Source organism: Wolffia australiana, chromosome 12, assembly GCF_029677425.1.
Source record: "Wolffia australiana isolate 7733 chromosome 12, ASM2967742v1".
Classification (NCBI taxonomy): Eukaryota; Viridiplantae; Streptophyta; class Magnoliopsida; order Alismatales; family Araceae; genus Wolffia; species Wolffia australiana.
This window is the reverse complement of record NC_135846.1, coordinates 13,155,188-13,181,108: the sequence shown is the minus strand read 5'-3', so window position 1 is coordinate 13,181,108 and position 25,921 is coordinate 13,155,188. Positions and strand designations below refer to the sequence as shown.

Below are 25,921 nucleotides of genomic sequence, written 5' to 3'. Positions count from 1 at the left end.
TCAGGTCCTGATAATGGTGCCATAGTCATAAAGGATAAACACATTTATTTTATCATTTTGTATTGACAGAGATATTCGATAAACAAAGAGGGGACTCATATTTAACAAGGGATGATGACTTTTTCAATAACTACATTCAAAATGTTGGTCACAAATTGGGTTTTGATAAGTAAAATATGATGGTTATCTTTGAGTATGATGTCAATATAATTATCCTTGAACAGCTGGTTAAGTAGTCGTTCAAGGATTATTAGCCTTCAACAATACTGCTCAAACATTCCATATGCTTTTTTGTTATGAGGACATCAAAAAGTTAAAATTTATTTGAAATCTTAATGTATGTCGCATGCCAATTAATATAGAAAGAACTTTTAAAATTTGTAAATCAAACTTACCAATGATTTTCATTCACGAATGGTTTTTGAATCGCCCATGAATAAACATAATTTTTTTTCCATGAACAAACATATAACTATAACATGTTCCAACATTTTTGAGCCCTATTATTCTCAAGCAGCGTTGAGCCCAAATGCTTAAACTGGTGAAGGCATGAGGGCACAATTAAAAGAAGACTTTGACCAGGCAGATAAATAAATTCAAGTACCCGATGTCATCTTTGGAACGACTCTCTGAAAATGTACTCAATGGAAGCAAAATACTAAGCATAGTGGAATTGGCAATGAAACTCTAGAAAGAGATTTAATAGAAAGAGAACCTAAGTAAAAACTGCGATGTGAAATGAAATGCTCCAAAAATTATTATTCGTATACAGAATAATATTTTTGGAAATGAAATGATGACATCTAAAATAAATTGTGATATGTAATGCCAACATAGAAATTAACGTGAAGGTATCAATTTTGACCCTCTGAAACACAGTCCAATTTAAGGTATCATCTCTCAAATCTTTTAAAAGGGACTCTTAAAGTTTGATTATTATTAAGGGAAGTGTTCATAGTTTTATAATTTAAATGATTATTATCGAGGGAAGTGTTCATAGTTTTATAATTTAAATGAAAATATGATCCTATTAATTGTATTTCAGAAAAATACAAATGAATGAAAATAATCATTTTAACAGTTTTTACAGTGAAACAAATTAGGCTTTTCATATTATTCAAAATCTTATTGAAAAATCCCAGGATTTTCTAAATCACGATTTTCCTCTCAAACACAAAATTTATACATATTAGAATTCTGAAATAAACGATAGCTCTTATCATTTTGATAAGGAAAATCATTTTTATTGGTATAAGAAAAAAAATTAAAAAATGAAAGGCGGGAAATTCAACATTTTCTTGGAAATACTATTTGACTGGAGTTATATTTCTGAAAAGAGGGGTCAGATTTGGTTTCCTCTATTCATAAATGAGTAGAAAAAGAATGAAAAATGCAAGGCTAGAAATTCAACATTTTCTTAAAAAAATCATATTTCTCTCTGTTTCTAAAAGGAGAGGCCAAGTTTGGTTTTCTCTTTTCATTAGAAAATGGAAGTCTAGAAATTTAACCCGTCCTTTGAAATACTATTTACATAAAGTTATTTTCATACAATAATGAAAAATGAAAGGCTAGAAATACAACACTTTCTTGGAAATATTAGAAAAAAGGGGTTAAGTTTGATTTCATATCTTCATAAAAAGGGTTTCTCAGGTTCAAATGGGCTGGTCCGGCCCATTCTTCATTCCACGTAATTGGGCAGCATGAACAAACGATTCACAACGTACTTTTTACTTAGTTTTTTTGATTCGCAACGTACATTTCCACTTGATCGCAGTTCTTGCAAGGGTTCTACTGCTGGAGAAGCTTTGTTTGATTCGTAGAGGAGAAGGGCGGTGATGAATCCAGCAAAGCCATGGAACGCGGAGTATGCCAAGTCGTCGCGGGCGTCTTGCAGGTCTTGCAAGAACGCCATTGCCAAGGATACCTTCCGCCTCGCGAGAATAGTGCCCGCAAGAGGTTTCGATGGATTCATGCAGGTTCTCTCTGTTTCAATGTATATGATTTAAATCATATTTGTGTAGTTAGTTGTGTTTATTTACTTCTCTTCGATTCCTGTGCTTTGGCCTTCCGAATACCCTTCCACGATTTGCTTCTGGGTAGGCTTCAGTTTTGCACTTTCGGCCGGTTTTTTGGTTTTACATTTGAAACTTTGATTTTTACTTTCTGTTGCTATATCTCTCTCTCTATCTATATATACATGAATATACATATTTACTTCTCCTGGATTGTAGTGCAGTGGCCAGCCGAGTACCCGTCCACGATTTGTGTGGGAAGACTTCAATTCAGATTATTTTTCTGGTGTCTGTTGTTACATTTGAAGCTTTGTGTATAAATTCTGTTGCTATATATATCTTATTTACTTATGTATATTCTTATTTACTTCTCCTGGATTGTAGTGCATTGACCAGCCGTTTACCCTTCCACGATTTCCTTCTGGGCAAACTTCAGTTTTGCTTCGTCTGATTTTTGTTGTCACATTTGAAGTTTTGTCTATAAATTTCTGTTCCCATCTCTCTCTCCTCTCTAAATATACATGTACATACATATTTAAATATCGTGGATTGTAGTGCATTGGCCAGCCAAGTACCCTTCTACTATTTGTTTCTTGGCAGACTTCGATTAGATTTTTTCTCTGGTTTTTGTTGTTACTTTTGAATCTTTGTCTATAAATTTCTGTTGTCATCTCTCTTTCTCAGTATATATATGTGTATACATATTTGTTTCTCCTGGATTCTAGTGCACTGGCCAACTGATTACCCTTCCATGATTTGTTTCTGGGCGAGAGTTCCTTTTGGGCAGAGTATAGTTTGGCTTTTTCCTCAGGTTTCGATTGTTACATTTGAAGCTTTGTCGATGATTTTATGTAGCTATCTCCTCCTCTCCCCAATATATATAAATGTATATGTGTATACGTATCTAGATATTTACTTCTCGTGAATTCTTGTGCAGTGGCTTATCGATTGCCATTGCATGGTTTGGTTGTGGGCTAGGGTTCCTTTTGCGCAGCCTTCAGTTTAACTTTGTCGGCCAGTTTGTGTCGTTACATTTGAAGCTTTTACTATGAATTTCTGTAGCTTTCCTACTTGCTGTGTACGATAATTGTGGGCTGTTAAAATGGAGTAGCCGGCCTTGCAACTTGATTTTTCCTGGGTCCTGTTATGATTCTTACGTTCCCGGAAAAGTTCATTGTCTGTTATTTCAATCTCTTCTCTGGATGCGTAGCTTATGTGTTATCATGATTTCGCCAGTGATATTCAGCCCTTAAAAAAAACGGATTCATTAAGATTCATCTAGATTTAAAGAAAGAAAAGTGGTGCTACGTAATTACACATAGTAGACTGAAAAGTTAGGATTCCGATAGGGAACTAACGAGGACCTACTTGGAAAAGAGAAAGAAAAGAGACTCTCGCACACCAATCACGGGCCGAGTTCCTTGGGGAGCAAAGTTAAATGGAAGCGTCGGGCGCGGGAGAAAGGTATGGACAGAAGCCGATCAGACTCTGATGAGGGCGAAGGGGAGATCCTCTCCTTACCCTAGCCGCCAGGCCGATTCGGCCACCCTGTATCAAGCTCTTCTCCGTTCTCGGTTCCCTTCTCTGGGATCTTTGTCGTGGTTTTTCTCCCCTTGGTTTTGCTACTTGGACTCTTCTACTTAAGATGAGTTTCTTGTTGAACTTATTTGAATATCTCGTTACGTGGATTTCGTGGCTCTACGCTGGTCCTAACCAGGAGTCGTAACAGATTCTCAGGAAATAGCCGGAAGATCTGTGTTTCCTTCTCATTGCTTAGTCATTGCTAGATTAGTGTTGCATTCTTCTTGCTCAATCATCTCTAGATATCTGTATCCAATCTAATTGTACGCATGTTTTTTATCTTTACTTTGCACGGAACAGCTGTGGAATCATGCGAGTTGCATTTTGAAGAAAGCCAACCAAATCAAATCGTAAGTATCTATGCTACTACTTTCAGTTGCCGCAGTTTGTGTCAACTAGTCTTTGGTTTTTCTTTTTTTATTCAACTTCAATTTTCTCTAGTATGCGATTCTAGTCTTCATCCTTTTCATAATGACATTATATACTTAAATGTGTTATTCTTGTACTAATCTATCTGTGATTCATTTCAATAGCACTGAAGATGTTGAGGGTTTTGACTCTTTGCGCTGGGAGGATCAACAAAAGATAAGGAAATATGTCGAAGAAGGCGCTCAAGAAACATCTTCAGGAACCCAAAAAGAATATTCTATTGAAATTTCCCCAAGTTCACGCACTAATTGCAAGAAATGCAGTGATAAAATTATCAAGGGCACGGTTGTGTTTCTCTCCTTTCACCGGAACTTGTTTTGTATAGAAATCAGTTTTCTTTGAATCATTTTCTTCTTTTCTCTGTGGTTTTGTTCTTTAAGTTTCTTCACTTATTCTAAAATTAGGGGGTTTTTATCAAACGATTCCGTCTCAGATCTGTCTTCTCTACCAGGTTCGTGTCTTGATCAAGCCTGATGGGCAAGGAGCAAAAGGTTCCAACTATTATCACATCAGATGCTTGATAGATTCGTTTCCCTCCTGCCTACCAGAAAAGTTTTTTGGATGGGATGATCTTCCCGTTCATGAGAGAGAAGAACTTTCTGTCTTAATCAATGAACGTGAAGCTGCCAAAAAAGAAGGTTGATACCCAAAATTCTGGTTTTATTAAACGTTTTTGTCATTTTTGTTGCTTGATGTCGAAATTCTGTTTCTCCTAAAGGCTCTAAGCGTAAAAGAGCTGTGGTTGATGATGATGGAGAAAAACTTTCTAAAACTGAGGAAAGGGTCTCAGATCGTGACGATTTTGAGAGCAGGCTCAAGCTGCAGAGTAATCAGTTGTGGGCCATAAAAGATGAACTTAAGAGACACATGACAAATGCAGAGATTCGTGAAATGCTGGACGCCAATGGGCAAGACTCGTCAGGGTCGGAATATGATTTACGTGAGCGATGGTAATTTTTTGATATTTATCCATGGACTTGAACCCATGAATTTCTAATTTATTTGATGGTTTTGATGTTTTTTTAAGCTGAGGTTGTGACATTTAACACAGTTTAATTTCGGGTCTTTGGCGTTTATCAGCCCAGACTACCAGTTTATCTTGAATTGTGCCCTTATTGTAAAAATTGCGTCAATGTCCCAGCGTGAAATTGTTGTCGTCATCATCACAAGCTGATGTTTTGGTGATGATTGCAATTTTGTCATCACCATTCCTGTTGCAGGCGAGTGAAGATGATGGTTTCGTTTCATCTTCATTGTCATCTTGACCAATGTCCAGACGCTCAAGGCGGTGGGTGGTGGAGGGGACTTTGGGATGATTTTCTTTTCATTGCCAGTCATTGTCACGATTTCGGCTTCATCATCCAGGTTGCGGGTCCATGGTGATGATGACTTTGTCCTTGTCATTGTCATTGACGATGGCAAACATTATGCAGAAAACTTAGGACACTTTTGTGTGTCTTATTTTCACCCTCTGTTTCATAATGTTTAAGTAGCAGTTTGTGTCCATTTTCGGTTAAATATGGATCACTTCATTTTGGTTAGTTTCTAACTTTTTATCGCTTGTCTAGTGCTGATGGGATGCTTTTTGGGGCTCTAGCCAAGTGTCCTCTTTGTTCTGGATCTCTCTACTATTTAGACAGTGAATACCGTTGTCGTGGTTATGTATCAGCATGGAGCAAGTGCTCATATTCAACTACTCAACCTGTTCGCCTTCGAGGAAAATGGAAAATCCCAGAAGGAACTGAAAATCAGTATCTCTTGAGGGTAAAGTTAATGAATTATTCTTAAATGAGTCGGCTTTATTCATTTGTAAATTTTTTGTCACCTTGTACAGTGGTTCAAGACTCAGAAAGTCAAAAAACCTGAAAGAGTACTTCCTCGGCCTTCTGATAAGCCCCCTGTCCAACAAATATCCTCAACATCTTCTGAAGAACTGGGCATCGTAAAAGTTGTGCTGACAGGAAATTTAAGAGACAACACGGTATTAATTTATTGTTTAATTTTAATATAGTTATGAAACAAGTTAATCTATCTATAATCTTTTAGTTTCCTAAAGTTATTTTTCATTAAGGAGGACTGGAAGAAGAAACTTGCAAATATGGGGGTAGACGTTCTCACCAAGATTGGCAAAGGTACCTTTTTATCCTTTACCATTCTTATTCATGCTTCACCGACTTATTTATCATTTTCATGGAGGAGCTAATCATAATAATGCCTAGTACTATGCGGCAGAAACTTCTTGCTTACTTGCAGTTCGAAATAGTTAGAAAAACATGTTAAATTCTATCGATAATCTTTTAGTTATGAGAACACTTTTTTGTGCGGCAGGAACTTCCTGCTTAGTGGTGAGTGAACTAGACCAGTCTGACCCTGAAATCAAGAAAGCTCGGTAATTTTCTGCCTTAAATAGTGCATATTTCATCTCCATCAATGTGAATTGATTTTTCTACTATTTTGTCCTTTAGGAGGATGAAGGTACCTATTGTGAGGGAGGGTTACTTAGCTGACTGCGTAAAAACACAAAAGAAGCTCCCACTTGATGCCTACAAAATTGACTTAGAAAGAGAGTCGCAGAAGGGTCGAACGGTTACAGTGAAAGTCAAAGGAAGAAGTGCTGTTCATGAGTCGTCTGGATTGCAGGACTCTGGTCACATTCTTGAAGATGGAAAGAGCATTTTTAGCACAACCTTGAACCTCTCTGATCTTTCAACTGGGGTCAACAGGTAACCTTTCTCGTGAATCGTCAATTCGATTGATCCTATACCCCCATTTAGGGAAGGACACGGTCTGACCGAAGTTTGGTCAGAGCGGACCGATCCGGACCATCGGTCAGCCTTTTTAGGGCTGACCAAACCTTCCGGTCCGGGTCCGGTTCGCACATCGAACTGGACCGAAGACCATTACTCTCTCTCTCTCTCACCTGCTCCCTCTCCCTCTCCCCCTCTGTCCCTCTGTTCTCTGTCATTCTCTCTCTCTTTCGTCCTCTCTCCCTCTCTCCCTCTCGTTCTCTCTCTTTCTGTAGTCCTCTTTCCCCCTCGCCTGCGCATTCTCTCTCCCTCTATCTCTCTCTCTCTCTCTCTCTCTTGTTCTCTCATTGTCTCTCCCGCTCATTCTCTCCCACTCTCTCCCGTTTGTTCGCTCTCCCTTTCTTTCTCTCCCTCTTTTCCGGTCTCACTCTCCCTCTCGTTCGCTCTCCCTCCCGTTCGCCCACTGTCCCGTTCTCACTCTCTCCCTCTCGTTTTCTTTCCCTCTGTCTGTCTCCCTATCTCATTCTCTCCCTCTCTTTCTCTCGCCCTCTCTCCCGCTCTCCCTCTCTCACCCTCTCTCCCGATCTCCCTCTCCATGTCTCTCTATCTCGCTCTCTCCCTCTCTCCGGCTCTCCCTCTCCTCTCTCTCTTACTCTCTCACCCTGCTCTCCCTCTCCTCCTGTCTCCCTCTCTCTCAAGTCCCTCTCTCCCGCTCTCCCTCTCCTCCTCTCTCCCTCTCTCTCAAGGCCATCTCTCCCTCCCTCTCGCCCTCTCTTCCCCTCTCCCTCTCTCTCTCATCCTCTCTTCTGCTCTCCCTCTTCTCCTCTCTCTCAAGGCCCTCTCTCTCTCGCCCTCTCTTCCTCTCTCCCTCTCTCTCTCACCCACTCTTCTGCTCTCCCTCTTCTCCTCTCTCTAAAGGCGCTCTCTCTCTCGCCCTCTCTCCCACTCTCCCCCTCTCTCTCAAGGCGCTCTCTCTCGCCCTCTCTCCCACTCTCCTTCTCTCTCTCACACTCTCCCCTGCTCTCCCTCTCCTCCTCTCTCCCTCTCTCTCAAGCCCTATCGTTCTCTCTGCAGCTCTCTGTCACCCTCTATCTCCCTCTCTCTGTCACCCTCTCTCCTGCTCTTACGCTCCCCCTCTCTCCCTCTAGTCCTCTCTCTCGCTCACCTCTCTTTTGCTCTCCCACTCTCATTCTCTCTAACACACTCTCTCCCTCTCGCAATCTCTCTCTATTGAACTCCCTCCCTCTCGCCTGCTCCCTCTCCCTCTCTCCCCCTCCCTTCCCTCTCAGGCTCTCTCCCTCTTGTTCCCCCTCTCTCCATCTCTCACTCTCTTCCTCTTTCTCTCTTGTACTCTCCTTCTTACCTGCTCCCTCTCTCCCTCTCACACACTCTCTCTCTCTCTCTCTCTCACTCTCTTCCTATGGTATTCTCTGTGCCTTTGCAGTATCTCAGTGTCACTCTCTCCCTCTCTCATTCTCACACTCTTTCACTATCCCCTCTCACCCTCTCATTATTCAACACTGCTTCAGCACCAGAGTTGACATAAGATGCAGTGAGATGACCAAGTCAACTTAACATTGACTAGTCAACATGACCGACTGAAGACTGGACCGGATCGAGTCCGGACCAAGCCCGGACCGAACTTCAGGTCTAGGTTTAGGTTTTTGGTAAAATGGGACCGAGACTGGACCGTGTCCTTCCCTACCCCGATCAGGGGCATTTTGGTCATTTTGCATATATGATACCTTCCCTTGAAATTTGCATCTTCAAGGTCAGTGAGTATGTGAGATTTGGAACTGTTAGTGAGATAGTCAGCCTTATGGGCTAATGGGCCCTATTCTATAAGCCCATTAGCCCTCTTATCATTCTCTCTCTCCTAGGGTATATGTATACCCAGCCATGTACTCTATTGAGTTATGTCATTATCTTCTTCCTTCCTCTCTTGACATGGTATCAGAGCTCCAGAGCTCTTCCATCTAGGGTTTGACATCACCCTCTCGCTGTCTAGCGAATCCGGAGCGCGACCGACGGATCAGCCACAGCGCGAGCTGTAGCCAGCCGCGAGCTTCGAGAACCAGCCGCAGCCGCAGCCCTAGCGGAACCGCAGCCGCAGCCGAGTGCCAGCCACAGCGCCGCCAGCCGCACGGCGCAGCAGCCGCAACAGCCGATGCCGCGCTGGCCGCAGCCGAGCACAGCAGCAGCGGCGCGCGCAGCCACAGCAACGCACAGCCACAGCCGCAATCACAAGCCGCCGCAGCCGGCACAGCCGCAGCGCGCACAGCCGCAGCCGCACAGCAGCAGCCGCCAGCACAGCGCGCAGCGCCAAGACAGCCGCAGCCGCAGCCGCGACAGCCGCAGCCGCAGCCGACAGCCGCAGCCGCCGCATCGCCAAGACAGCCGCAGCCGCCAGACAGCCGCAGCCGCAGCCGCGCAGACAGCCGCAGCCGCAATCGCGACAGCCGCAGCCGCGACAGCCGCAGCCGCAGCCGCGCCAGCCGGTCGCCGACGCAGCCGCAGCCAGCGGCCTCAGCAGCCGCCGGAGCAGCATCAGAAGCCGCAGTAGGGGGCGGAGCAGCCGCCGCGGCCGAGGTAGCAGCAGAAGCCGCGGCAGCCGCCGAAGCAGCCGCCGCCGCCGCAGCCGCAGCTTGCAGCCGCAGCTGCAGCACGGGCCGCAACCGCAGTCACAACAGCCGCTCCGTGAGAGACCACGGCTCTGATGTCGGAGGAACTTTACTCCACGGGCCAGACGCGCCAACCGCCGCCCCAGATGATGGCTTCACCGATGCAGACTTTCAACGAGAACCCTTGTCACACAAGGTTACTCATTCTCTGCCGGCGGTTCCCGACACGACGTGTCTCCAGGGCCCGAATTTGATACAGTGGCGTCACTTTGTCGAGACTACTCTCAAGGCACGCCAACTGTTCAAGCATTGCACACAAGCCCCGCTTCCATCAACCCATCCACACTATGTGGCGTGGGAAGCCGAGGAACACTTCGTCCTTGGATGGCTCTACACGACCTCCCTTGCACCCTCGTTCCGTGAAAGGTTCCCTCGCTGCGCCACCGTGAAGGGTTTTTGGGACCAGGCCAACAAATTCTGCGGCCGCGAAGGGGACAACTGGCGCCTCTTTATGCTCGCGTTAAAGCCAGCAACTTTCGCCAAGGCGCACTGTCCATCTCGGACTATGCGCTGGAACACAAGAAGCTGTGGGACGAGGTGGACTACTACTTGCCGACGGATGATCCGACGTGCAAGTCATTCCAGAACACTCTTCGCCTACGCCTCTTGGGGTTTCTTTATGGCCTAAACAAGGAGTATGACGACACTCGCGCCGCGTTCTCCATCGCAAGGAAGGCCTTCCTTCCATTGATGACTTGGTGAAGGAACTCCAGGAAGAGGAGAGTCATTTTCATGTCATTGGCACTCTCTCCTCGGAGGCAGCTCGTGACTCGACTGCCCTCCTCGCCCGGCCTCCCTCGCCCGCTCCTGCTCCCCCCGCGGAGGCGGCCCCCTCCGGGCTGATTTGCTCCTACTGCAGCAAGCCTGGACATCTCCGCAAGTGGTGCAAGAAGCGTCAGTACGACAACCGGAAAAAGAAGGAGGCTACCGAAGGGAAAGCTATGGTTGCCTCCTCCTCTACCTCTTCTACCAGCCCGGCGACTCTTGAGCAGCTCCAAGCCGACTTGGCCTGTCTCCGTGACCAAGTGGCTACTATGCAGACTCCAACTCAGTCGACGGCACATTTTGGTATCAGAGCCAGGTTCTAAGGTTTATTTTTGAGTTTCCAGGGCAGTGAATCCTTCCCTTTGCCCTGCTTCGTCCTCCTCAATGGTTTCTAAGGCTGACTATCTCACTAACACCCCCCCGCAAGCGAAGTATGGATGTCATCCATGCCGAGCTTGGACACTGCACGTTGCAGGAGAGGTCGAGATAGTCCTTTGGTAAGGACATCAGCAGCTTGATCAGCGGATGGAACAAATTCCAAGTCAAAGATGCCCTCGTCCACGCGCTCCTTGAAGAAGTAGCGGTGGAGTTCCATATGCTTGATCCGTCCCTGTTGGCCAGGGTTCTTTGCCAAGGCGATTGCCGACTTGTTGTCGCAGTAGAAGTGGATCGGGCCGGAATACTCCACACGAAGGTCATGGAGAATTCCGTATATCCACTGGCCTTCAGAGGCCCCATCGGCAAGTGCCCGGTATTCGGCTTCAGCACTGGAGCGGGACACTTTGTCCTGCTTGCTGCTCTTCCAACTGACAAGACTGCCGAAGACAAAAGTGCAGTACCCCGTGGTGGAACGACAGTCCACAACTGAGCCGGCAAAGTCCGCATCCGTGTACACCTTCACGGTCTGCTCCATACTCCGAGGAAAGAACAAGCCCTTCCCGGGGCAGCCCTTTAGGTACGCAAGTACCCGGTTGGCCGCCTGACGATGGATCTCCCGCGGAGAGTGCATGAACTGACTGAGGAGGTTGACGGCGAAACTGATGTCGGGGCGGGTGTGGGTCAAGTACATGAGTTTCCCCACCACCTGCTAGTACTGATATGCGTTCACCGGTGCTGAGTCCTCCCCCTTACCCAACTTGACGTTAGGGTCGATGGGAGTAGTAACCGGTGCACACTCAGTCATTCCGGTCAAGGCCAGTAGGTCAACGGCATACTTCTGCTGTGACACAAAGATCCCCCGGGGGGAGTAGGCCACCTCAAGGCCGAGGAAGTAGCGAAGAGGCCCGAGGGCCTTGATTTCGAACTCCTTGGCCAATGCAGAGCTGAGGCGGCCGGCCTCTGCAGAATCGGACCCCGTGATGAGGATGTCGTCAACGTACACGGCCAAGATGGAGAAACCCGCGGAACTGTGACGGAAGAATAGGGAGGCATCCCCATTGCTCTGAGTGTAGCCCTCGGTCTTCATGACCGAAGAGAACCGACCGAACCACATCCGCGGTGACTGTTTCAGTCCATAGAGAGACTTCCGCAGCCGGCAAACGGTGCCCGGGGGGCCAAGGGTATACCTGGGAGGTGGCTGCATGTACACCTCCTCCGTCAAGTCACCGTGGAGAAAAGCATTCTTCACATCGAACTGTCGACGCTGTCGGAATGAGCCGCAAGCGCCAAGAGGAGACGGACTGTTTCCATCTTCGCCACAGGAGAGAAGGTCTCGAAGTAGTCCACGCCATACGACTGAGTAAACCCCCGAGCCACAAGTCGAGACTTGAGGCGCTCGAGAGTACCATCAGCATGATGCTTCTTGGCATGAATCCACTTGCAATCCACCGCCCTCTTGCCTTGGAGGAAGTGGGACGACTTCCCATGTGTGGTTCTTGAGCAAGGACTGCATCTCCTCATCCATCGCCGCTTTCCAATGAGGAGAAGCAAGAGCATCGGATAGGCGACGAGGGAGGGGATGCGACTCGATGTGAGAAAGAAAGGACCGGTAGGAAGGGCTTAGCCGATCAAAAGAGAGATAGTGAGATAAGGGGTATAGAGGTGTGCGAGCGCACTGACGAACCCCTTTCCGAAGGGCGATAGGCCATCCCAACTGAGCATCATCATCAGTAGACGAGGGTGACACATCGTCCGACGGAGGAGCGGAAGCAAAAGAGGGAGAAGAAGATAGCTCCCCGGGGGTAGGGGGAGGCTCCCCGGGGGAAGATGGTGCACTAGGAGAAGGATACGGTGCACCAAGAGTAGGAGGTAGCTCCCCGGGGTGAGAGGTGGACTGCCCGGGGTTAGGAGGTGCACTAGGGGGAGGATACGGTGCACCGGGAGGTGAGACGGTAGGAGGCAAGGGAGAGAAGGTGGCTGGGGACGGCGACGGTGGAGGAATGGGTCCCACAAACGCTTCTAGGGCAGTGAATCCTTCCCTTTGCCCTGCTTCGTCCTCCTCAATGGTTTCTAAGGCTGACTATCTCACTAACACCCCCCCGCAAGCAAAGTATGGATGTCATCCATGCCGAGCTTGGACACTGCACGTTGCAGGAGAGGTCGAGATAGTCCTTTGGTAAGGACATCAGCAGCTTGATCAGCGGATGGAACAAATGGGCCCTATTCTATAAGCCCATTAGCCCTCTTATCATTCTCTCTCTCCTAGGGTATATGTATACCCAGCCATGTACTCTATTGAGTTATGTCATTATCTTCTTCCTTCCTCTCTTGACAGGAACCTTAAGCAGTTATTGCTTCTTAATTGATTAAATCTATTGGTGTAGTGAGTTCATCTACATCTTTCCACTTCTTGGATAAGTTACTTTTTCTTTTACTTTTTTTATTAAATACCAAATCCATATTCAATTATTTTATTATTATCAAAATTTGATTTTACTTTTAACTATAATCCAGGATTAACATACAACTTCATTTTAGGCCATTACTCCATTTTTTATTACCAAAGTTTGATGAACAAATATCCAGAATTATAGTTAAATTCAGTGTTTACTTAATTTTATTAGTTTTAAAATTTTTGAATCGGGTGATTTTTCCGAGTGTAGCTATTATATCCTCCAAGTGATTGAGGAAGATGGAGGGCAAGAATGTTATGTCTTCCGGAAGTGGGGAAGGGTAGGAAATGAGAAGATTGGTGGGAAGAAGCTAGAGCAGATGTCAAAGTCTGATGCCATTGACGAATTCCAGCGTCTTTTCCTTGAGAAAACTGGCAACTCTTGGAAGATGTGGGAACTGAAGAACTTTGTAAAGCAGCCTGGACGATTTTGCCCTCTAGACATTGTAAGTAATTCTCTTTTCACCTAATGCTCTACATGGTTATGTCCTATTTTTAATCGATCACACATTTTTCTAGGATTACGGAGTAAAAGAAATGCCTAGAAGGAAAGACTCTGACGACTCAGAGAGTAAGCTAGCTCCACAGTTAGTGGCGCTGATGAAGATGCTGTTTGACATTGAGACATACAGGTTCCGTGTTAATATTCTTCATCGATCTTTATTATTAAAAAAAGTCAAAAGAGATAATGGATTCCTTTCTTTAGGGCTGCCATGATGGAGTTTGATATTAACATGTCCGAAATGCCCCTCGGGAAGCTAAGCAAAGAAAATATTCAGAAAGGTCAACTCCTTTTGAGTTGAATCACATTTTCAAATTTTGAATATGATTTTTGACTAGTTTTGATTGCCAGGTTTTGAAGCGTTGACAGAGATACAAAACTTGTTGACTAATGTTCAGAGCGTTGAGCTGTCAGTTAAGAAGAGCATGATCATAGATGCGAGTAACCGTTTCTTCACCTTAATTCCTTCTGTCCACCCTCGTGCCATTATGGATATGGATGATTTCAAAGCCAAGGTAAACTCGTGCCATATGCTTTTTATTTTTTGATTCTGTTTGAAATGTTAGAACACTCGAGTTGCTCGCTTTTTAATAAAACCAGGAAATTTTAAATGACTGTCAATTAATCAATATTGCAGGTTAAAATGTTGGAGGCTCTTCAAGATATTGAAATAGCATCTAGATTAGTAGGCTTCGACACTGATTGTAGTGAGCCTTTGGATGAGAAGTATAACAAACTTCACTGCAATATATCGCCTTTGGATCACGATTGTGAAGATTACAAGCTGGTCGAGAAATACCTCTGCAACACCCATGCCCCTACGCACAAAGTACTGATTTCTCTGTTGATTTTAGGCTTATTGTGGATGATTTAATATCTATTAAGATTTAAAATGACTAATGACGGTAACAGGATTGGGAGCTCGAGTTAGAAGATGTTTTTGCTCTTGAGAGAGAAGGCGAGTTTGACAGATATGCGTCTCACAGAGACAGGTTACAGAATAAGATGCTATTGTGGCATGGTAAAGAAGAATGATTCTCTTCAGTTCCTCCATTTTCTTCTTTAAAATGAAAATTGGAAAGTTGAATTATGAGTTTATCTTTTCTCTCAGGTTCCCGGGTGACAAATTTTGTGGGAATTCTCAGTCAAGGACTTAGGATTGCGCCTCCTGAAGCACCAGTGACTGGTTACATGGTCGTTTTCTATTTCAAGTCTCTTCTGCTTTTGTCAAAAGACTTGCACTGTTTCTGCCATCATTGTCGATGATGACGAGAGTGTGATGGCAAGTCACCATCATTACTGTTATTTGTACTAGCCGGGGTCTCAATGACATGATGATTTTGTCATAGTCCCTTTGCTATGCTTGCTCCGGTGAGAAGAGACGATGAAAAAATCATTATCATCATTATTGTTGTCATTTGGAGGAGGACAATAATATTGTCACCGTTGTTGAAGCTATGGTTGATGACGACAACAGGGATGATGGGTTTTTGGATGACGTTGATGATTTTCGTCATAGTCTACTAACACTTGCTTGTACATATACTAACGTTGATGAGAAGAGACGATGGGTTTTTGGATGACGCTGATACTTCATTCTTGTGTTTCCTTCACAGTTTGGCAAAGGTATTTACTTTGCGGACCTTGTCAGCAAGAGCGCACAGTATTGTTTCACTGACAAGAAGAGCCCTGTGGGGCTGTTGCTTCTCAGTGAGGTTGCTCTTGGAGAGACTCACGAGCTCAAGAAGGCCACGGTATTGAACTTCACCATTTCCAATGTTACATGCGATGATTTTTAAGTCCTTCTGGCAAAACTTGCTTCATTAGGGTAACTGGTGAAGTCTCACCACCCCACGATTCCAACATGTGACGACCTTGTCATCCTTTCGGTGGATGGATCACGATGACAACTGATCATCATCCTCCTCATCTCTCCTTGTCAGCACAACAATGACAACTTTGCCTCTCTATTGCCCCTAAATTAACCTTGCACCGATAACAACGACGAAAGGATATCCATCATTCAAGCCACCAACAAAGCGGGTTTTCAGACGATAATGACAATTTTTTGTCTTCGGTGACAACAAATATCTTCAAATTGGTTCTCAAAGGAACCCTTTGTCAACTTCATTGTCAAGGTCATCTCGTTGACAAACTCTATGGTTGGGGATGATGCCCAAAATATTGAGGAAGTTAAATTAACGTTGACAATGATGTTGATGGGGTCACACAGACTGTTGATGCCGTCCGTCGTCAGCCATCAACTTAGTAAGTTGTAATTAAAAATCAACACCTATCATCAATGTAAGCCAGCCTAATTGACTATGGCGATGATGTGGACAGAAATTTTCTTAAATATGGATTGTTGACTGCGGTGATGACAATGTTGATCCCAACATTAATGTGGTCAGGACATGCCAACCCGAGTAGAACTGTGTTTTGAGTTGATTGTACTATTGCATGGTGTGCAGTACGTGGAACAGCCGCCGGAGGGCAAGATGTCGACGAAGGGACTAGGGAAGACAGCACCTGATAAATCAGAGTTCGTCATCTGGAGGGATCAGGTGGTGGTGCCGTGCGGTAAGCCTGTCCGATCGTCTATTCGGGCATCGGAGCTTCTGTACAATGAGTATATTGTCTATGACACCACGCAGGCAAGCGCTGTTTTATTCTCTGTTTTTCTCTCTATCACTCTCTTCTCTTATCTAAGTTGGACACTTTCCATTTCTTGAAGGTGAAAATGCAGTTCTTGGTTAAAGTCAGGTTTCACCACAAAAGGTGACCCATCTCTCTCTCTCTCTCTCTCCAGCCTTTGATATTCCTGACCATCTCCATGTGTTGCAGGTGAAGGCCAAGTTTTTGGTGAATATCAGGTTTCATATCTCTCCCTCTCTGATTCTATTACCAACTGACTGACTACCTTCATGTTTTGCAGGTGAAGTTCGAGTTTTTGGTGAATGTCAGTCTCTCTGTCTCTGTCTCTCTCTTTCTCTAAGTTGTTATCTCCCCTGAACCCCGTCTTTTGCAGATGAAGGCCTGGTTTTGACTGTAATCTCCATCTTTGGCAGATGAAGGGCTGGTTTTTGGTGAATGTCAGGTTTCATCTCTCTTCCTCTCTCTCTGTCTAACCTTCAATCTCGAATCTTCCCTGACCACCTCCCTCTTTTGCAGGTGAAGGCCGATTATTTTGGTAAATGACAGGTTCTCTATCTCTTAATCCTTATTTTCTCCATTCAGCAACTCCTAAATTCTTTAATTTACGGCTAGTGGCGGAGTTTTTGGTTACTGTGCATCTCCTCAGAAGTCTCTCTCGCTCTTTCTCTCTCTAAAATTAGGCTGCAAGAGCGCGTTTTGAAGACGAAGTTGTGGGGGGGGGGACGATTCAAGAGACCGGACGATTCGACCCTTCTACCTGGCGGCGTTTGACATCATGTAAAAATACAAAATTGTGGGCTTTATAATATTACAATCAACGATTCATCATCTCTCTCCGAGTTTTCTTTTGCAGTTTCCAACAAGCTGAGTAGATGTTCATGATATCGAGTCGTTGCTGTAGCGTGTTCCCGATGTTGACGTTCCCAAGATTTATCTTTTTCCTCATCAATTGGGCGTGTCGATTTCTGTGTCGTCCACAGGAATTGCACCCACGGTGACGGCACTGCGAAGCCGAGCTAACGGACAGTGAGTAGTAGTTCATGGGCTTCATTCAATGCGCAGGACAGACGTTTCATCCCTCTCGCTCTCTCTATCCTCTCTTTCGCTCTCTCTATCCACTCTCTCGCTTTCTCTATCTATTACTCTCCCTCTCTCTCTCTCTCGCTTTCTCTATCTATCACTCTCTCTCGCTTTCTCTATCTATTACTCTCTCTCTCTCTCTCTTTCTCTATCTGTCACTCTCTCTCGCTTTCTCTATCTATTACTCTCTCTCTCTCGCTTTCTCTATCACTCTCTCTCGCTTTCTCTATCACTCTCTCTCGCTTTCTCTATCTATTACTCTCTCTCTCTCTTTCTCTATCTATCACTCTCTCTCGCTTTCTCTATCTATTACTCTCTCTCTCTCGCGTTCTCTATCTAGTACTCTCTCTCTCTCTCTCTAACTTTCTCTATCTATTACTCTCTCTCTCTCTCTCTCTTTTTCGCTTTCTCTATCTATTACTCTCTCTCTCTTTTTCGCTTTCTCTATCTGTTACTCTCTCTATCGCTTTCTCTATCTATTACTCTCTCCATCGCTTTCTCTATCTATTAATCTCTCTCTCTCTCTCGCTTTCTCTATCTATTACTCTCTCTATCCCTTTATCTACTACTCTCTCTCTCTCTCTCGCTTTCTCTATCTATCACTCTCTCTATCGCTTTCTCTATCTATCACTCTTTCTATCGCTTTCTCTATCTACTACTCTCTCTCTCTCTCGCTTTCTCTATCTATCACTCTCTCTATCGCTTTCTCTATCTATCACTCTTTCTATCGCTTTCTCTATCTATTACTCTCGCTTTCTCTACATAATATACTATATGTTACTCTCTCTGTCTCTTCCTCTATCTATTACTCTCTCTCTCTATGTATTAACTCTCTATCTCTCTCTCTATCTATTACTCTCTCTCTATCGCTTCCTCTATCTATTACTCTCTCTCTAGCGCTTCCTCTATCTATTACTCTCTCTCTATCGCTCTCTCTATCTATCAGTCTCCCTCTCTCCCTCGCTTTCTCTATCTATTACTCTCTCTCTTGCTTTCTCCATCTCTCTCTTGCTTTCTCTACCTATTACTCTTTCTGTCTCTCTATATCTCTCTTTATCTCTCTCTCATTCCATAGCTCTCTCTCTATTACTCTCTATGTGTTTCTATATATCTCCTTTATCTCTCCTTCCATAGCTCTCTCTTTCTATAGCTCCCTCTTTATCTCTCTATTTCTCTCACTCTCTCTCTTTCTATAGCTTTCTATATTTCTGTGACTCTCTCTCTCTCTATCTCTTCCTACAGTTTTCTCTATTTCCACAGCTCTCTATCTGTTTCTATCTCTTCTTGTTGCCCTATTAGTCTCTCTCTTTCTATAGCTTTCTCTATTGCTACAGCTCTCTATCTCTTTCTCTCTCTCTCTCACCTAATCGCTCTATTACTCTCTTTCTATAGTTCTCTCTTTTTCTCTCTATTTTGATATCTTTCTCTCTTTTATAACTCTTTCTCTCTTTTATAACTCTTTCTCTCTTATTATATCTTTTTGTCTCTCTTTTACTCTCTTTTACTCTCTTTATATTTCTCTCTCTCTCTTCATTATTCTCTCTCTTATTATATCTCTTTCTCTCTCCCTTCGTACATTATGAGCTTGAATGAATGGCCAGAGTTTGAGGAAGCTATCTTCATCTTAGTATGGAGCTAATGATTCTCTTATTGTATTTATCGCCCGACACTAGAGGATGATAAATGATGACTTAGAGTGGGAGCACTGGAGCTTAGTATAATAATTACTATTCTTCTCCTCTCCTGTATAGAACTTGACGGACCAGTGAGCTGTTTTCTTATTCTTATTCCGTCTCTCTCTCTCTCTCTCTCTCTATCTATCTATCTATCTGGTGGAGGGCAAAGAATAAGTGGGGTCTGAAGTACTAAGTTCGACCAAGCTATTTTTTCGGCTCCTATTATCTCTTTGTTCTCTCTCTTTCTGTGTCTCTCTCTCTCTCTCCCTCACAGTTGAGGCAAGGACAAAGAACAAGGGCAAGAAGTGGACTTCATTACTGGTTCAAGAAAGCTGTTTTTTTCGTCTTCTCTCTCTCTCTCTCTCTCTATCTCTCTCCAGTGACGGACACCGAATAAGACATGGGTATTTAGTCATGGGTTCAAGGAAGCTGCGTTCTTCTCCTCTTATCTCTGTCTAGTCAAAGACAGTGAATCATACGAGGCTATTTAATACTGGGTTCAAGCCACCTGCCTTCTTAACCTCCTCTCAGCTCTCTCTCTCTCTCTCTCTCTCCCTCTCCCTCTCTCTCTCTCTCTCTCTCTCTCTCTCTCTCTCTCTCTCTCTCTCTCTCTCTCTCTCTCTCTCTCTCTCTCTCTCTCTCTTTCGTTCACAATCTCTCCCTGTCTGTCTCTCTTTCTTTCACAATCTCTGCCTCTCTTTCTTTCACCACTCTGTCTGTCTCTTTTTCTTTCACAATCTCTCTCACTCTCACCCACTCTATCTCTCTTTCTTTCATGATCTCTCTCTCCATCGCTCTTTCTTTCACAATCTCTATCTCGATCTGTCTCTCTCTCTATCTCTCTCTCTTTCACAATCTCTACTTCTATCTCTCTCTCGGTCTGTCTCTCTCTCCCTCTTTCACAATCTCTACCGCTATCTCTCTCTCTCTCTCTTTCTCTCTCTCTCTTTCACAATCTCTACCTCTATCTCTCTCTCGGTCTGTCTTTCTCTCCCTCTTTCACAATCTCTAACTCTATCTCTCTCGGTCTGTCTCTCTCACCCTCTTTCACAATCTCTACCTCTCTCTCTCTCTCTCTCTCTCTCTCTCTTTCACAGTCTCTACCTCTATCTCTCTCTCTCTCTTTCACTATATATATCTCTCGCTCTGTCTATCTCTCTCTTTCACAATCTCTACCTCTATCTCTCTCTCTTTCACTATATATATATCTCGCTCTGTCTATCTCCCTCTTTCACAATATATATCTCTCTCACAATCTCTCTCTATCTCTCTCTCTTCCACAATATATATCTCTCTCACTCAATATTTCTCTCACTATCGCTCTCTCTTTTACAATCTCTCCCTCTCTTTCACAATATATATATCTCTGTTACAATCTCTCTCTCTCTCTCTCTCTCTCTCTCTCTCTCTCTTTCTTTCACAATACCCATCTCTCTCTCTCTCACACACAGTCTCTCTCTTTCTCTCTCACATTCTTTTTCTCTCTCTCTCTCTCTGGTGAAGACTGAGTATTTAGTTGGGTTCTAGGGAGCTGCTTTCTTCACCTCCTTGTATATATCTCGCTCTGTTTCTCTCATACAGTCTGTATTTTAGTAGGAAGATGTCCAGGGAAGGGATGACATACGGGTCGGGATCTCCCTGCGGCGCTTGCAAGTTCCTTCGTCGGAAGTGCGTGCCGGAGTGCGTTTTTGCCCCGTACTTCGTCGCAGAGGATAGCCCCGCTGTCTTCGCCGCGATTCATCGCGTCTTCGGCGCCAGCAACGTGTCTAAGTTGCTCCGCCGTATTCCCCCCTCTGATCGCCGCGACGCCGTCGTGGGCGTAGCCTTTGAAGCTCAGGCCAGGATCGCTGACCCCGTTTACGGCTGCGTCGCCCACGTCTTTGCGCTTCAGCAGCAGGTGACGACTCTACTTCTTTCTTGTTCTTCAGTCCCCACTAGAGAGAGAGAAGGAGAGAGAGGCGGGGAGGGGGTATTAGGGGGTGAAAGAAAGAGAGGGCGACAGAGAAGGAGAGAGAGGAAGAGAGAGAGAGAGCGATAGAGAAAGAGTGGGAGAGAGAGCGAGAGAGAGTGAGACTGTGAGAGTGAGAGAGAGAGAGCCAGAGAAAAAGATAGAGGGAGGGTGGAAAAGAGAGCGAGAGTGCGAGAGAGTGAGGGAGAGAGAGAGAGCGAGAGTGAGGGAGAGAGAGAGTGAGAGTGAGAGAGAGCGAGACTGAGAGAGAGAGAGAGGGAGAGAGAGAGAGAGTGTGAGAGAGAGAGAAGGAGAGAGAGAGAGAGCGAGAGTGAGAGAGAGAGTGAGGGAGAGAGAGAGTCAGAGTGTGAGAGAGAGTGAGGGAGAAAGAGAGAGGCAGAGAAAAAGATAGAGGGAGGGTGGAAAAGAGAGTGGAAGAGTGAGGGAGAGAGAGAGAGTGCGTGAGAGTGAGGGAGGGAGGGAGAGAGAGAGAAGCGGAGAAAAAGAGGGAATGCGGGAGGGAGTGGGAGTGTATGTGTGAGAGAGGGAGAGAGAGAGAGAGAGGAAGAGAGGGAGAGAAAGAGAGAGGGAGGGAAAGAGGAAGAGAGGGAGAGAAAGAGAGGGAGGGAGAGTGTGTGTGGGTGAGAGAGAGAGAAAAACATAGAGAGAGTGAGAGAGAGAAAAACAGAGAGAGAGAGAGTGAGAGAGAGAAAAACAGAGAGAGAGAGAGATAGAGTGAGAGAGGCAGAGAAAAAGAGGGAGAGGGTGAGAGAGAGAGAGTAATCCCTCGCAACAGTCTAATCCGTTTAATCCAGCAGTCATTCTTACACCAGCAGTCTAATCCGTTTGTTTTTAACCTCACAAAAAAATATTGGTGTGATCTTAGTCAAAACTACTAACTAACGCGAACTAACGTCAGGCTTAGTCCCATACACGAGTCTAGCATCTATTAGTTTATCTGTTTTATTTAGGGAAGAGCATAACAAAGAAACGACCTCGGTACAAGGAGGATGCCAATTTCCTCTTACAGAGGAAACGAAAGGATTTGAAACTTCCCGTAATCGAATCAAAACATAGAGTCGTAAAACGTCATTCTCTCTATATCTTCATCTCTGAATCATAAACGATTGCAGGTAGCGAGCTTGCAAGCGCAGGTAATGCAGGAAAGAGCTCGAATGGGGATCGCCATGGCTGATCACCAGCGGCAGGAAGATAATTTCAAGAAACCGACTTCAACCCTTCAAACTTCTTTCTCCAGCAATGAGTATCCATCTTCGCGTCAAAGCTCAAGAGACAGTGCTAGCTTGAAGAGCAGAGGAGAGGTCTTCTTGGACGGCTGTTCTACGCAGCAGCGACCACGGAAGAGGTCGCACCAAGCGGAGCTTGGCGAGTTCCGCAACCTTGCGATGTGGAAGATGAGGGAGTAACGGAGTTCTTGACAGTTTCTGAGCCTCTGATCCGAGAACTTACGTTTCTTTGTTGTGGTTGTTTATAAGTTCTTTCCTTTTCTTTGTACGGTGTATTTAGTGGAGGAAATAATCGTCGTTCGTTCTCGTTGTCCTTTGATTTCACGCTTGTGTGGGTGTAAGACTACAGTCACAGTCACAAGCGAAGAGTTATCAAAGTGTTGGAAAGGGAGCTCGATCGGGCCTGCATGAGATGTTTTGTTTTATTGTAATGAATCCACTTAGGACCCAGTTTTTATGTTGTTTTTGAAGGACTTAATTTTGTCATAATCTGAGCACGTTTTTTCACTTTCTGCGGCACTTTTCTGCAAGTGAAGCTTCTTCTCCTTTCCTTCCAGGTCTCCCTCTCTCGCTTCCCATTGGACGAGATTGTGCAGCAGTGTTCTAAACTGCCTTGGGTATTATCATTTTTGGTTCTTGATGCAGGATAACTAGGACAGAAGATATGGAACGACAAAACAAGCCACTAATCAACACAACCAATTCGAACCTTGAAATCCAGATAAAACAAGGGTACGAGTTCAATCTTACAAACACAGCAGTATAACAAAGCTCCAGATCCAAAATCCTGAGTGGTCTACCATGTAGCAATATAGACTACCAAGTGAAACTTCAGCACTAGTGTGCTGTAGGGCAATGTGGAAAGTGAGGGAGGCATTCGACGGGAGGCATATGACACGTGCTTTGATAGTGCACTAGCTGTATGAGGTGGTTATCAATTTGACACAATTAATAGGTTCAGCTGTGATTCTCTTAACTTATGTGATCAGTGTGGCGATAAACCTCCTCAACTTCTTCAACTCTCCATTAAGGTTTTTCATATTTTCTCACCACCATGTATTAAAGGGGAGAATAATTTTTAACGAAGAGAAGACATGGAGGGGTGGGGGTGCAAGATTTAGCTGACATGGACACCTAAAATAGGTACCCCATTATTTATACTTATTTTGGACATTTACTTAAAAGCCCTCTTGACTTTAATCATGTCTACCAATATCCATGTATCTTGTGACTGTAACCTAAGACCCATGTGTCTAGGTAATAACTGTAATGGCCCAATACAATTGGTTTTCAAATTTTATTAATCAAATATATCAACACATAGATTAATCAACAAAAAATCAATTGAAACCAATCATTATGTTAATTTCCAGCCTTTTGGGTACCAAGCTACACCTCGTGCTCTAGAAGATACAAAGTAGTGTTCAAACTCTCCCGTAGAGCCTTTATTGTCAACAGTTACCGTATATGTATAATCCATCATCTGTGGAGACTCTTGAATGAGTTAGAGAATGTTTAATCATTGAATCCTATCCTGTGGGAGATCATTGGAGAACCACCTTACCTATTATCCCCACTATCCTAGCCATGTATTCAATGCACGTTTCTCCTCAAAGTCAATCTCCTATCTTATGTAGGGTGGACAATCTCACGAATCAACATCATTGACGTGTAGGTATAACAGCATTTACTGTTCCCTAGAGATCAATTCAGTGAATTGTTTCCATAAAGATCACCCATATTATGTCCTCAGTGTTTCTACACTTATGGCCTCATAATTACTCATAGTTATAGTAAAAGTAAGATCAGATAGTGCTTTTCTTTCTAGATAGTTTGATAGCCATCTCGAGTATCATTTGAATATGCATATTTACAATTTCTTGTTTATATATAGTGATCACTAGAGCATGATCATATTGTGATCGTCAAGTAATTTCATACATTAAATGACTTCATTCTTACTTCATTCTTAACATCCAATGAAAATAATGATAAATCAAAATGGATCTATATGCTCCAATTGGAACTGGAAGTTCCAGAACTGGCGGCTGGTATACCACCATAATGAAACTGCCTTTTATTTTTAGTATTCGGATAGGATTTCTTATTTTGATAAACTTGTACATGACATGGAAGTATGATTGGATTGACGGTTACATAACATCTATCGAGACACAATCTAACAATTGTGATATCTAAAAGGGGTCTAGGTTAAAACTTTTGGGGTTGCATCGACTCTCTCCTCTATCAAACCATAACCTCTTATTTAACAATATACCCTTCTAAAAATTTAAAAATTATATTGGAATTTCTCCTAATTTAATAGGCCCACAGAAAGAAAATTATTTGAAGGTTTATCAAGTTTTCTTGTCGTCCATCCTCGGTCAAAGTTAGAAGATGAAAGAGAAGTCAAGAACCACTTGCACAAGCATAAATTTCCTTGATCCTATTGGGATACAAATTGTATGATGAGTCTCATTGTGCCTATATTCTCATCTTATTATTAACATCCATGTGTTATGAATTATCAATCCACATCTGTCCGTATATAACTATTTAGCCGCATATACCAATCCACATATATCCATCGCATCCATATTATCCACACTCATCTGTCATCATTATCCTCCATACCTAATTATTTAAGCTTTATCATCATTTATTTAGATTTATTTTTACATAATTTCATATTATCATTGTAATATAAGCATATTCATAATTTATAAATGTTCCCCTCATATTTTTATTACCATCTAAAGAGGATTTTAATCAGTAATATATAAAATTTTATATATTTTGTTGATTAAATCAAATACCAATGAAAAATAAGACTGAAAATTTGAGTTATCAATCATGTCAACCACAACTTCAAAACTCTGCAGAGTTTGGCTAGACGCTATGTCAGAAAGGTGTGTAGAAGAAATAACTATTTGATATTTACATGAATGAAGGTACCAAATTGCGTGCTCACACCTATCTAACAAAAGCAATATAAAAGTATCATCTATGATGACTATGCTTCATATGATGAACATGGTGAGTATTGATTATAAACTTTCTATTTTGATCAATTTCAACAAAGATGATACTCTTATATTGATGGTCAAAGTCAATGTTTTTTCTTGGAAAGAGGCCCATAAAAAGGTTCACGTAAAAGAGGAGAAAAAGTATGGGGACAACAAAAAGTGTCAGCCCAAGTCAAGGGCCAAATGGTTAAAAAAATAAAATAAGTCCATGAGTTACATGCAAATGGAATCTTGAGAGATTTCCCAAAGAATCACGTCAGTAAGACATCATGAGCACAGTCTAGTGGAGCTAACGTCACAAGGTGGATAAATTTGATGACATTGAAGTTTATTATTCTGTGGTTATGGATACAAACTTTCTGGACATGTGGATTATTTATTCTGGTTAGATTTATTGGACCTTGATGAAGATGATTTCTATAAGAAATGTGTTGCATGCGCTGGATTTGCATTAAAAGTAGGTTTCACTCAGTGCGCTTGAGGCAAACAGGTGTGCTTATCAGAATGAGAACTGAGTGCTTATGATTTATAAAGGTTCACTTCTCATGATTAGAGGGATTCAAAATTAAGCCTTCCAAACTTGAAGGGAGCTCCATTGTAAGTGGAGTTGCCATTTAAAAGGTCTACAATATACAGTTAGAGTCTCAAAATGCACATGATACTCTTATCAATGAACTATGATCAATGTAAATGGATGAAGTGAAGGACACACAAAAAGTTATCTGTTGAAGGTGTTTACATA

The 25,921-nt window shown here is 43.6% G+C and overlaps 2 protein-coding genes across 7 annotated transcripts; both read left to right on the top strand.

The window, feature by feature from the left end:
• Positions 1 to 1,729: 1,729 nt before the first annotated feature.
• Positions 1,730 to 17,041, top strand: PARP1 (poly(ADP-ribose) polymerase 2). Of its 6 annotated transcripts, none has more exons than XR_013583345.1 (25): positions 1,730 to 1,976; positions 3,894 to 3,943; positions 4,127 to 4,307; positions 4,474 to 4,660; positions 4,741 to 4,972; positions 5,591 to 5,786; positions 5,857 to 6,003; positions 6,094 to 6,154; positions 6,351 to 6,411; positions 6,488 to 6,745; positions 13,257 to 13,491; positions 13,565 to 13,677; positions 13,752 to 13,828; positions 13,899 to 14,062; positions 14,185 to 14,376; positions 14,460 to 14,568; positions 14,659 to 14,741; positions 15,164 to 15,301; positions 16,019 to 16,201; positions 16,282 to 16,325; positions 16,392 to 16,409; positions 16,483 to 16,506; positions 16,576 to 16,644; positions 16,719 to 16,748; positions 16,883 to 17,041. XR_013583345.1 is itself a non-coding variant. In XM_078584405.1 (20 exons), exons 1-20 carry the CDS (start codon positions 1,836 to 1,838, stop codon positions 16,327 to 16,329), a joined length of 2,856 nt encoding a protein of 951 aa, XP_078440531.1. In that variant the 5' UTR covers positions 1,730 to 1,835. The 6 variants fall into 6 exon arrangements, 1 of the variants encoding a protein (XP_078440531.1); XR_013583344.1 differs by having other exon boundaries at positions 16,392 to 16,420; positions 16,719 to 16,737; XR_013583342.1 differs by having other exon boundaries at positions 16,392 to 16,420.
• A 3,169-nt stretch (positions 17,042 to 20,210) lies between these two features.
• On the top strand, positions 20,211 to 22,462 carry LOC144710328 (LOB domain-containing protein 16-like). The gene is made up of 2 exons (XM_078584063.1): positions 20,211 to 20,855; positions 22,040 to 22,462. Exons 1-2 carry the CDS (start codon positions 20,559 to 20,561, stop codon positions 22,331 to 22,333), a joined length of 591 nt encoding a protein of 196 aa, XP_078440189.1. The 5' UTR covers positions 20,211 to 20,558; the 3' UTR covers positions 22,334 to 22,462.
• Positions 22,463 to 25,921: the final 3,459 nt, after the last annotated feature.